The sequence below is a fragment of the Otolemur garnettii genome, unplaced genomic scaffold (assembly GCF_000181295.1).
Source record: "Otolemur garnettii isolate 467f Iridium unplaced genomic scaffold, OtoGar3 scaffold00293, whole genome shotgun sequence".
Taxonomy (NCBI): Eukaryota; Metazoa; Chordata; class Mammalia; order Primates; family Galagidae; genus Otolemur; species Otolemur garnettii.
Window position 1 is genome coordinate 832,312 of NW_003852688.1, and position 12,574 is coordinate 844,885.

Below are 12,574 nucleotides of genomic sequence, written 5' to 3' on the forward strand. Positions count from 1 at the left end.
TTTTTTTTTTTTAAAAGAAATTCTGTTTCTCAACAAAATATTTCTAGGCCTATCCCTACAAAGTCCATAAAAATATATAGTAGGCACCTATATTCCTAGGTATTCGAGAAGCCAAGGCAGGATTATTTGAGCCCAAGAATTTGAGGCTGCAATAAGCTGTGATGCCATTGTACTCTAGCCCAAGCAACAAAGCAAGACCCTTCCTCACCAAAAAAAAAAAAAAAAAAAAAACATACAAAGAAAAAAAAGGCAATAAGCCACAAAGAGCCTCAGGGCACAGCAACTTTAAAATCTAGCATTTGCCAATGCTTTTCATGCCAGTTCTTTCTAAGCATCATATATAGGGGAATGATATTCAACTTTAATTAATTTCTACTGCTCCCCAGTGAGGTAGATATCATTATGCTTTACATTTGAGGACACTGAGTCACAGATGTGAAAAATCAATGTAAAACCATTAAAAAAAAAAAAAGCCAACGCTTAACAACGGTTTTCACAAAAGGATAGTTTTTAGCTACATATGCCCACTCTGATTAATACCAATCCTATGAGGAGGACCAAATTAACCTGTATAAATGTTGATAATTTTATGTTTTATTATGGGAGCCAAGCCTTCACTAAGTGTCAAATCACCAAAGGACAAAACACTCAGTGGAGTTGTTCTAGAGATCTTTCAACTGCAAAGGCAACTGGATCTAAAGGTAGTAGGTAGTAGTAGATCCCAAGAAACTTAAGAGAAACCTTGAGTTTCTACATGAGGGATTCTCATTAGACATCATAGTGAAGGGCTCTGAGAGTTTACCTACTTCTGACTTATCTTCTCACTAACCCATGTTACAGAGTCTATGAACCTGGTAGCTACTCCAACAAATACACACACACACACACACACACACACACAAATATATATATATGTGTGCGTTTTTTAGAGACAGGATCTCACTCAGGATTCTGCTCTGTTGTGTAATGGCACAATCACGGCTCACTATAGCCTTGAACTCCTGGGCTCCAGCGATCCTCCTACCTCAGCTTCCTGAGTAGCTAGGATAACAGATGTGTATCACTACAACTCGCTATCTTGTCCAGGCTGGCCTTGAACTTCTGGCCTCAAGAGAACCTCCTGCGTCAGCCTCCCAAAGTGCTAGGATTTTGGGTGTGAGCCACTGCTTCTGACTTAGCCAATAAACATTAATTATTTACCTACTATATGCTAGGTGGTAGGCTAAAGGACTGTGGACAAAATGGTTAGCAAATTTATTATTCACAGTATCCCATTTTTGTGCATATTCCAATCTAGTAGGGAAACAAATACAAAATATTTACAAAGATGAGTATAATTGCAAGCTGCAACGAGTACTATAAAGGATGACAACATAAGTTGGATCTTTATTTCTCATGGTCTCAGTTTAGATCCAATGTAAAAATAAGATTTATAAACCAAATAGGCATTTTCAAATTTCTGAGTACTACCAAACTTTAAGATGCCTTATTCATTCAACAAATATTCCTGAGCAACTATCTGTGACTTGGCCCTGGAAGCATCAAGAGAGCAAAGTAGATGCAGCCCCTGTCCTCTTGGAGCTTACAATCTAGCTGGGACAGACATTGATAACAATCACACATCTGGGTGGTGCCTGTGCCTCAAAGGGGTAGGGCATCGGCCCTATATGCCAAAGGTGGTGGGTTCAAACCCAGCCCCGGCCAAAAACTGCAAAAAAAAAAAAAAAACACACATCTGTGTAAGTGCTCAAAGTCTTGGACAGAATAGGAGGCTTTGGCCTGCTGACAAAGGTGAGAGAGTTTTATGGAGGGAGTACTGACAGAGCTTTTCTTTTTTTCTTTCTAGAGACAGGGTCTCAATTCTGTTGCTCAAACTAAAGTGCAGTGGTGTGATCACAGCTCACCACAGCCTAGAAGTCTTTGGCTCAAGAGATCCTCTTGACTCAGCCTTCTAAGAAGCTGGAACCATAGGCATGTGCCTGTAGCTCAGTGGGTAGAGCACCAACCACATACACGGAGGCTGGAGGTTCAAACCCGGCCCAGGCCTGCTAAACCAACAATGACAACCACAACAAAATAAAATAAAAATGGCCGGGTGTTGTGGCAGGCACCTGTAATCTCAGTTATTTGGGAGGCTGAGGCAAGAGAATCGCTTGAGCTCAAGAGTTTGAGGTTGCTGTGAGCTGTGGTGCCACAGAATCCCTTCAGCCAAAGAGTTTGAAGTTGCTGTGAGCTGTCATGTCATGTCACAGCACTCTACAGAGGGTGTATACTCTCCGTGTATGTGGTCGGTGCCCTACCCACTGAGCTATGGGCGCTGTCCAAGTACAGAGGATTTTTGTAACTAATGTTCATATAGTATAGCAGCCTCTAAGAACTCTGAGCTCTACGTAGTCTCAATAACTCTAACAATAACCCTGAGAAGTAGGTACATATTATTTTCATTTTGCAAATGAGAATACTGGCTCAGAGAGGGTAAGCAATTTGCCCAAGGTTTCCCAACTTCTGAATAACAGAGCCAAGGTAAGCAAAGTTCTTTATATATATTGAAGATACAGTAACATAAAGTAAGATTCTGTCTCCAAAAAAAACCCCCAAAACCACAATTACTACCACTATCTGAAAATGTCACTGTCATGATCTTTCATGTTAGTACTGTTTAATGTCAGTACTATGTAGTAGTCCTACCTATGGATGAACCACAAACTTAACTAAGTTCATCTTTGAACTTTTAGGTTACTCTCAATTTTCGAAATATATTCTTTCAAAATATACACAATTTTCAAAATGAACAACATTGTGACTAATACCCCCAATATGCATCTTTGCTCATTTAATAAATTATTTCCTTAGGATAAAATTTTAAAAGGAAGTTGGGTTAAAAAGTATACATTGTGAGCACTTTCCTTACCAACTGCCAACCTGTCCTTCAGAAAATTTTATCAATTTAAACTTTTTGACATGCCTGTACTGCAGTTTATATATCTTTCTCATGTTTGCCAAGATAAACCATGAAGAATGGCTTTTTGTTTTAATTCACATTTCTTTAAAATTTTGTTTGTTTGTTAGTCATTTCTATTTCCTCCTTTTGTTAATGTCCTTTTCTTTCTTCTTGGGATTAAAAATTATGAATGAGAAATTTTAAATATACAGAAAGGCAGAAAGAATGATAAACATAAATGCCTCTATATCCCACTTAGGTTCATTAGTAAACATTTTGGTTTTATTATTTTATCCTCCATCCACATACACACAAACACACATACAAATTATTTCTGATACACAATGTTTCTTCGGCTAACCACTGTATTTTATAGACATTGTGACACTTCTAAATACTTAAGAGTACATCTGGAAAAATAAGAACACGTAAAAACAATAAGGACACGATGATCACATCTTATAAAAATAATGATTATTCGGACAGGCATGGTGGCTCGCGCCTGTAATCCTGGCACTCTGGGAGACCAAGGCAGGTGGATGGCTTGAGCTCATGAGTTCAAGACCGGCCTGAGCAAAATGGAGACCCCTGTCTGTACTAAAAATAGAAAGACTGAGGCAAGGGTGGCTCCAGTGGCTCAGTGGGTAAGGAGCCAGCCCTGTATAACAAGGGTGGCAGGTTTGAACCTGGCCTTGGCCAAACTACAACAAAAAATAGCCAGGTGTTGTGGCAGGCGCCTGTCATCCCAGCTACTCGAGAGGCTGAGGCAAGATAATCACCTATGCCCAGGATTTGGAGATTGTTGTGAGCTACGATGCCATGGCAGTCTACCCAGGGCAACAGCTTGAGACTCTGCCTCAAAAACAACAAAAAATTATTATTATTATTAGTAGTAGTATTCCTTAATATCATCTAATATCTAATCTACAAGGCCAGACAGTCATTCACTAAGTTCACAAACTCATTCTAGAAAAAGTGCTACATACTACATACCTTGCTGCTGAATATCACTGTGGGTCACCTTCGAATACTCCCCTTCAGAAACTATGCCCTGATGCCAACACCTAGTCCACCCTTCAAAGCAATTTTGGAACTCTTTTTTTGGAATAGCTATCAGAGCTGTCATTGTATGAGGTCTAATAATTAAGTCTGTGAACTCAACCTAGAAAAAATGCTACATACCTCATTGCTGAATATCACTACAGTCACTAGATGGACAAGGGAAGTACTCTGAAGGTGACTATAGTGACAACAGCTCTGATGGTCATTCTAGAAAAAGAGTTCCAAAATTACTCTGAAGGGTGGACTAGGCTGCTTGGTGAAGTACTTCCCAAAGGGAGTACTTCAAAGGTGACTGTAATTCAGTAATGAGATACGTAGCACTTTCTCTAGTATGGGTTCACGAACTTAACTGTCCAACTTTGTACTGCTTTTATCTTAGTCTATTCTGTTTTAGTATATATCTTTTTGTATTATATGAAGGACTCCAACAGTTTCCTAAAACTTTCTTTTGGATTTTTCTGTTAGTAATTTTTAGAGGTATTAGTCTGAGTTTCAAGATGAGTCTTTTTATGTGTTACATTATCATTATTAGTAATAGTATCGTTGTTTTAGATTTTCAATACTGAAGAAGAGAAGACATGCCCAGATTTCACATTTACCAATAGTGTGACAGTAAAGGTTACTTGTTAGGCACCGCTGTGAACTAGAAGCCTTTAGCCATATTCTTCTAAGGTAGAAGTCCTAGCAAACATCTTAATTCTAGGGCCTCAAGAATTGTTTGAAAATCTCAAAACTCAAAACAAAACTCAAAAAAGTTAAAAAATAACAACATTTCATGGATAGGAAGATGGTGTGAAAAAAATATAAGAAATAAAATTTCTATCAACTGGTTACTAATTATGAACTCTAGAAATATCTACATTCAACATGGGAGAAATGTAAGAAATGTCTTCTTTTTCTTGACACAGGGTCTCAAGCCATCACCCTGGGTAGAGAGCCGTGGCATCACAGCTCACAGCAACCTAAAACTCTTGGACTTAAGCGATTCTCTTGCCTTAGCCTCCCAAGTAGCTGGGACTACAGGCACCCACCATGGTACCTGACTATTTTTTTGTTGTAGTTGTCATTGTTGTCTTAGCCAGCCTGGGCTGGGTTTGAACCGACCACCCTGGGTGTATGTGGCCGGTGCTCTACCCACAGAGCTACAGGTGCTGCCTGTAGCTCAGTGGGTAGGGCATTTTAAGGTAATAAACTTTATCCCCATAAAAACAAAATGCAATTTAAATCTTGACACATCATTATTCTACTAACAATTCAAAATTAATTTGGCCAGAGGAAGAATAGTTCATAGTGTATAAGTATGCAAGGGCAAAATACTTTAGTGCTGGATAGTTATACAATCAAAATATTCAAATATATTTCTAAATTGAAGCAGAGAGTTAATTTTTTGAAGAAATGCAAAAGAGATTTTGAATATCCAACTTAAATCTATCATTAATAAAATGCTTAAAGATTTATCTCAAGACTCAGTGCCCACAGCACAGTAGTTATGGTGCCAGCCACATATATTAAGGGTGGCAGGTTTGAATCCAGCCTGGGCCAGCTAAACAACTGCAACAACAACAACAACTACAGCTGGGTGTTGGGGTGGGCGCCTATAGTCCCAGCTACTTGGGAGGCTGAAGCAAGAGAATCACTTGAGCCCAGGAGTTTGAGGTTGTTGTGAGCTGTGACGTCACAGTACTCTATCGAGGGTGACACAATGAGACTCTGTCTCAAAAAGAAAAAAAAAAAAAAAAGGTTTGTCTCATGAAGTTAACATCATGTAATTACCCACCAATTTGTTTCTGATATAAATCAGTAATTTTCTTAGGGTATACTACATTGGTTTCTTCACAAACAAAATACAGTGGGGTTTTACCCCATTCCATCTGGCAAGGTAAAATACTTTGATATAGGAGGTAGAAAATAGTAATGATCCTTTTTTTTTTTTTTGAGACAGTCTCACTATGTTGTCACTATGTCACCCTCGGTAGAGTGCTGTGGCGTCACAGTTCACAACAACCTCAAAAACTCTTGGGCTTAAGCAAGTCTCTTGCCTCAGCCTCCCAAGTAGCTGGGAGTATAGGCACCTACCACAACACCCAGCAATTTTGTTGTTGTAGTTGTCGTTTTGTTTGTTGGGCCTGGGCCAGGTTTGAACCCACCAGCTCTGGTGTATGTGGCTGGCTCCCTAGCCTGAGCTACAGGCGCCAAACTGATCATTTTGTTTTGATATGCACAAACTAGTCTGAAAACCAGTCTACACTCCCACCCCTGGATGAGAAGAAGATAGAGTGCTAACCATAGTACTACACAGAAAATCAGAGGAATAGGACAACCATCCACAGAAAGCAAAGGGCACCAGAACATGTGGTTCTGACTTACCACATTCTCCAAAGGTGCTGCACCAAACACTTTAAAGACAGGGTTGGGTTTAGAGGGTGAGATACAGAGGACAATAGCTTGCTGTCCAACTCGAGTAGTATATTCATCTAATGTGGCTCGAAGTTTCCTGAATCAAAGAATATGAAGAGAACAAAAAGCAGTTTAAAAAAGAGAAATTACAGTGACACAGACACAAATGAAATTTACTTTGCTTGAGACAATTTATTCTAATTAGATATGCTGTCCTTTACCTGGAATGTAAAAAGACATATATGAGGTTAGTGTCCACTGAGGATTTTGCCTGGGGACATAGCCATAGTTCAAACAATTTTGCAGTTTGGCTGGGGCCAGGTTTGAACCCGCCACCCTCGGTATGTGGGGCCAGCACCCTACCCACTGAGCCACAGGCGCCACCCCAGTTCAAACAATTTTGAACTTACCATCCTTCCTAATGTCAGCAACACCAATTACTGCTACTTATAAATATTACAGCTAACACATCCTCTTACAGGATCTTTACTACATTTTGGTAAATTTTACAATATTTTCAATTTTATTATTACTATTAGGTCTGTTACAATGATCTTTGATCAGTGATCTTTGACGTTACTAATGTAATTCTTTTGGTGTGCCAAAATAATTGTTTTTGTTCTTTTAATTTTTCTTTTATTTGTATTTTACTTATTCACTTATTTTAATTTCAGGCTTTGTTTGTTTGTTTGTTTTGCAGTGTTTGGCCAGGGCTGAGCTTGAACCCGCCACCTCTGGCATATGGGGTTGACGCCCTACTCCTTTGAGCCATAGGTGCCGCCCCAAAATAATTGTTGATTGCTACAATAACCTCCTAATTAGTCTCCCTGCTTCCATTCTTGTACACCTAGACTCTGTTCTTAACATAGTAGACTGAGTGATTCTTTAAACACATAAGTCACATTATATCACTACTCTGATCAAAAGCCTTTATTTACTGGCTCAGCGCCTACAGCTCAGTGGCCAGGGCGACAGCCACATATACCAGAACTGGTGGGTTCAAATCCAGCCCAGGCCTGCCAAACAATGACAACTACAACTGAAAAATAGCTGGGCGTTGTGGCGGGCACCTGTAATCTCAGCTACTTGGGAGGCTAAGGCAAGAGAATTGCTTGAGCCCGAGTTTGAGGTTGCTATAGCTATTACACTACGGTACTCTACCCAGGGCAACATAGTGAGACTGTCTCCAAAAAAAAAAAAAGCCTTTACTGACTTCCCACCTCATTCAGAATCAGAGCCAAAGCCCTGATACTGGGAGCCAAGTGCGGTGGCTCATGCCTGTAATCCCAGCACTCTGGGAGGCCAAAGGGGGTCGATTACCTAAGCTCAGAAGTTTGAGACCAGCCTGAGCAAGAGCAAGACCCTGTTTCTAAAAATAGCCAGGCACTGTGTGGGTGCCTGTAGTCCCAGCTACTTCGGAGGCTGAGGCAAGAGAATTGCCTAAGCCCAAGAGTTTGCTATGAGCTGTAATGCCAGGGCACTCTACCGAGGACAACAAAGTGAGTCTATATCAAAAAAGAAAAAAAATAAAAAAAAAGACCTAATACTGGACTATAAGACCTCTTGATGTGGCGCTCCCCTACTTTTACCCAGAGCACATCTCTCATCTCCCTGTGGCTGTTGCTCAAACATGACCACCATAATCTTACCTCAGAGCCTTTGCTCTTGACATTCTTTCTGTCTGAAATGGTCTTCTCCTAGACATCAGCATGTGTGCTTTCAGTTTCTCTAGGTCTCTATTCAAAGGCTACCTTATAAAAACTGATTTCCGGCTCGGTGCCTATAGCTCAACCGGCTAAGGCGCCAGCCACGTACACCTAAGGTGGCGGGTTCGAATCCCCAGCCCGGGCCCGCCAAACAACAATGACGGCTGCAACCAAAAAATAGCCGGGCGTTGTGGCGGGCGCCTGTGGTCCCAGCTACTTGGGAGGCTGAGGCATGAGACTCGCTTGAGCCCAGGAGTTGGAGGTTGCTGAGAGCTGTAATTCCATGGCACTCTACCTAGGGGGATAGCTTGAGGCTCTGTCTCAAAAAAAAAAAAAAACTGATTTCCCAGGCCATCCCTACAAAAGCAAGAAACTTAGTATGACTCCTAACCTTTCTACTTTCCTTACTCCTGAAGTCTCTCACACTGGCTTGTTAAGAACTGGCCACAGAGCTTTACTCCCTATATGCAGAAAAAAGATTCTTCTATGAAACTTTGTTTATTTATTTATTTATTTATTTATGAGACAGAGTCTCAAGCTGTTGTCCTGGGTAGACTGCTGTGGAGTCACAGCTCAAAGCAACCTCCAACTCTTGGGCTTAAGCAATTCTCTTGCCTTAGCCTCCCAAGTACCTGGGACTACAGGTGCCCAACACAACGCCCGCCTATTTTTGTTGTTGTTGCAGTTGTCATTGTTGTTTTAGCTGGCCCAGGACGGGTTCAAACCTACCAGCCTAGGTGTATCTGCCTGGCGCTCTATCCACTGAGGTATGGGCACCACCCATCTTCCATGAAACTTTGGAACTGGGCCATACAGAAGGAAGTGAGTGGTAGGTGAGCACTTACAGCTGCTGCCCAAATCTGGCATCACCACCTGAACTCCGCCTCTGTCTCCCCCACACCCCTACCCCTCTCTATGAGAAAACTGTCCTCTGTGAAACTGGTCCATGGTACCAGAAAGCTTGAACACTGACTTACTCCTTTTTATTTCCACAACACTTATCATCATCTGGCATATTACATATTTTCTTATGTTCTTTCCCTTCCATCAGAACATAATCTCTTTAAGGCAATTTGTTTTGTTTAGTATTCTAATCCCAATGCCTAGAATAATTAATGCCTGACACATAGTGGGCATACAAATTTTCTCTAAATGAATTAATGTCATATTATACACCTTTAAAATCATATTTCTAGGTTTTTATTTTATTTTGTAAGAAAACTTTTAAGTCTATGTCTATCATTAAGGACTCCAGCTTGGTATCCTCATATACCTGATAACGAATGTTCTAACTCTGACCTCTACATATGCGATATTTGAGGAAGAGCAATGATATGGACAAGGAAGCCTCACCGAAGCAAACGTGTTTGCTGCCTTTTCCGGATAGAAGGATTAGACTCAAACACATGAGGCCGTTTCCGTTTCTTTCCTGTTGCCACAGCAGCAGCAGCAGCCATTCCCACAGGACCTGAAATAACAATGTATGTGGCTGAGATTAGACAGAAAACTGTTAACTGTATGAGACAGAAAACAGAGGTACAAAAATGGTGGCATTTCTTACCTAATATGTTGTCAGTAAATATAAAACATTCTTGATATTATCAATATACTTTACTATTGTTTAACACAAATCATATTATAACTCACCTTTTAAAAAAGGTAATCTTTAAAATCTTTTTAAAAAGCACATGACTTATACCTCCCCACCATATACTAGCTTGAATTTTGCATATGTTGTTTTTGTTTGGGTTTGTTTTGCCAGCATGCCCATTCTGTTAAGGCAATATTCTCAGAGATGCTAGGCAAAACTGCAGCACTGAGATGAAAACCTTGCCAAAACTGAAAAAATTTACAGATTTCAGTATTCATTTCGATCCTTATGCCCCTGTTTCCATTACTCCAAGACACCGCCAACTCAGGGCAATTGGAGATAAGTAGTCACACTTGGAAATCCAACAATAACCCTGTAAGAGGTATGAGGAACAATAGCACCTTAGTTGGAAAACTACTTGTATATCTGGGAATTGTACCAAAAGTGGAGATGTTGACCACAAGGTCAAATTGATGAAACATCCTCACAGAAAAGAGATAAAATTTTTCCCACTCTGAGAAAATATTAATACAATTTGATCTGGCTTACCCTGATACTAACATATAATATTTTGTTTTATTTTTTGAAGGGTTGATAAAGGATAGACTCCAAGGAATTACTGAAGTCTCTGATTCCTGGGATCTCAATAAATCAAAAGCAATCTTTTTTTTTTTTTAAAGTTCCACCTTCAAAATCCTTATTTGTGAATTCTGTAAAAGGCTTAAATAAAAATTATGTTTAATTGCTCACATTTATACTGGCATATATATTCTAAGTGGCTTAAATAAAACAAGCCTCCCTATAAACCTAGATGAGCTTCTTTACATGTTGTTTAGTGCTATAATCAGTCTGACTTAAGTAAACTCCCCTAAAGAGCCCCAAAGTAGAGAAAAAATAATGACTGCTTTTTACCTTTCCATCAAAAGCAGCTAGTACAGACAAATAATCTTATCGTTGAATTTTTTTCCAACATTTTATTTTATTTTGAAAAATTTGGGGGCAGTGCCTGTGGCTCAATAGATAAGATGCTGGCCCCATATACCGAGGGTGGTGGGTTTGAACCTGGCCCTGGCCAAACTGCAACAAAAAATAGCTGGGTGTTGTGGCAGGTACCTGTAGTCCCAGCTTCTTGGGAGGCTGAGGCAAGAGAATTGCCTAAGCCCAGGAGTTGGAGATTGAATATGACAACATGGCACTCTACTGAGGGTGACAAAATAAAACTCTTGTCTCAAAAATAAATAAATAAATAAATAAAAGAAAAATTTTGGTAAGACTTAACCTGATACCTACCCTTTTAACAAATTTTTAAGTCTACAATACAGTATTGTTAACTATAAACACAAAGCATAGGAGATACCTAGAACTCATTCACCTTGCATAACTAAAATTTTGTATTTGTTGAACAGCAACTCCTCACTACCCCTTCCCTCAGGCCCTGGCAACCATCATTCTATGCTCTGGTTCTATGAGTTCAACTATTTCAGATATCTCATATAAATGGAATCATGCAGTATTTGTCCTTCTATAATGGGTTTATTCATATCAGTATAATGCCTCTAAGGTTCATCTATGTTTTCATATATGGCAAGACTTTCTTAAGGCTGAATAATGTGCCATTATATGTATATATCACACATTCTTTAGCCATTCATCCATCAATGGACAGATAGGTTGTTTTCACATCTTGGCTATTGTGAATTAATCCAACAATGAACACGAGTACAAATATCTCTTTGGGATCCTGATTTCAATGTTTTTTGTTTTTGTTTTTTTTGATAAATACCCAGAAGTAAGACTGTTGGATAATACGGTAGTTCTATTTTTAACATTTTTTTTTTTTTTGGAGACAGAGTCTTAAGCTGTTGCCCTGCGTAGAGTGCCGTGGCATCACAGCTCACAGCAACCTCAAACTCTTGGGCTTAAACGATTCTCTTGCCTCAGCCTTCCAAGTAGCTGGGACTACAGGCACCCACCACAACACTTGACTATTTTTTTGTTGTAGTTGTCATTGTTGTTTTAGCTGGCCCTGGGGCAGGTTCAAACCTGCCAACCTTGGTGTGTGTGGCCGGTGCCCCACCCACTGAGCTATGGGTGCCACCCTATATTTAATTTTTTGAGGAACCTCCAAGCTGTTTTCCATAGCAGCTGCAATGTATTACATTCCTACCAACAGTGCAAAAGGATTCCAACTGCTCCACGATCTCACTAACACTAATTATCTTCTATATAATCAGGTATATATACTCAAGTGTTCAACACATTAAAATATATATATATATATATACACACACCTACAAAACCCAATCTCCATCACGATACACAGCAACACTATCACTCCACAGAGTCCTCTCATGCCTCTTCCCAGCTAATTCCCATTCTTAACTCCCAAAGTTATCTACTATTCTGATTTTTTCATCCATTAGTTTGCCTATTCTAGAATGTCAAATAAATAAAATCATATAGTATATACTCTTTTGTGTAAACTTTCTTCCACTTAGAATGTTTTTGACTTCCCAATGCTGTTGTAGGTAACAGCAGTTTGTTCCTTTTTAGTGCTCGGCCCCTAAAGCTGTTTCGATAATTTATAAATTCAATACCATTCTGGCCAGGCACAAGGGCTTATATCTATAATCCTAGCACTCCAGGAGGCTGAGGTGGATGGATTGTCTGAGTTCAGGAGTTTGAGACCAGTATGAGCTAGAGCAAGACTCTGTCTCCAAAAAATAACGGGGCATTGTGGCAGGCACCTGTAGTTCAGCTACTGGAAGGCTCAGATGAGAGAATTGCTTGAGTCCAAGAGTTTCAGGTTGGCTCGGCGCCTGTGGCTCAAGTGGCTAAGGCGCCAGCCACATACACCTAAGGTGGCGGGTTCGAATC

General features: G+C 39.9%; 1 protein-coding gene across 1 annotated transcript in view; it reads right to left on the bottom strand.

Annotated features, from left to right (window-relative positions):
• The window catches only part of NRF1 (nuclear respiratory factor 1), a 101,265-nt gene that overhangs the window by 80,401 nt on the left and 8,290 nt on the right, over nt 1-12,574 (bottom strand). The window contains exons 2-3 of the mRNA XM_003803318.3: nt 9,460-9,574; nt 6,371-6,497 (exon numbers count right to left, since the gene is read on the bottom strand). Of these exons, the coding sequence (XP_003803366.1) occupies nt 6,371-6,497; nt 9,460-9,574 (242 nt within the window). The remainder of the gene's footprint in view (nt 1-6,370; nt 6,498-9,459; nt 9,575-12,574) is intronic.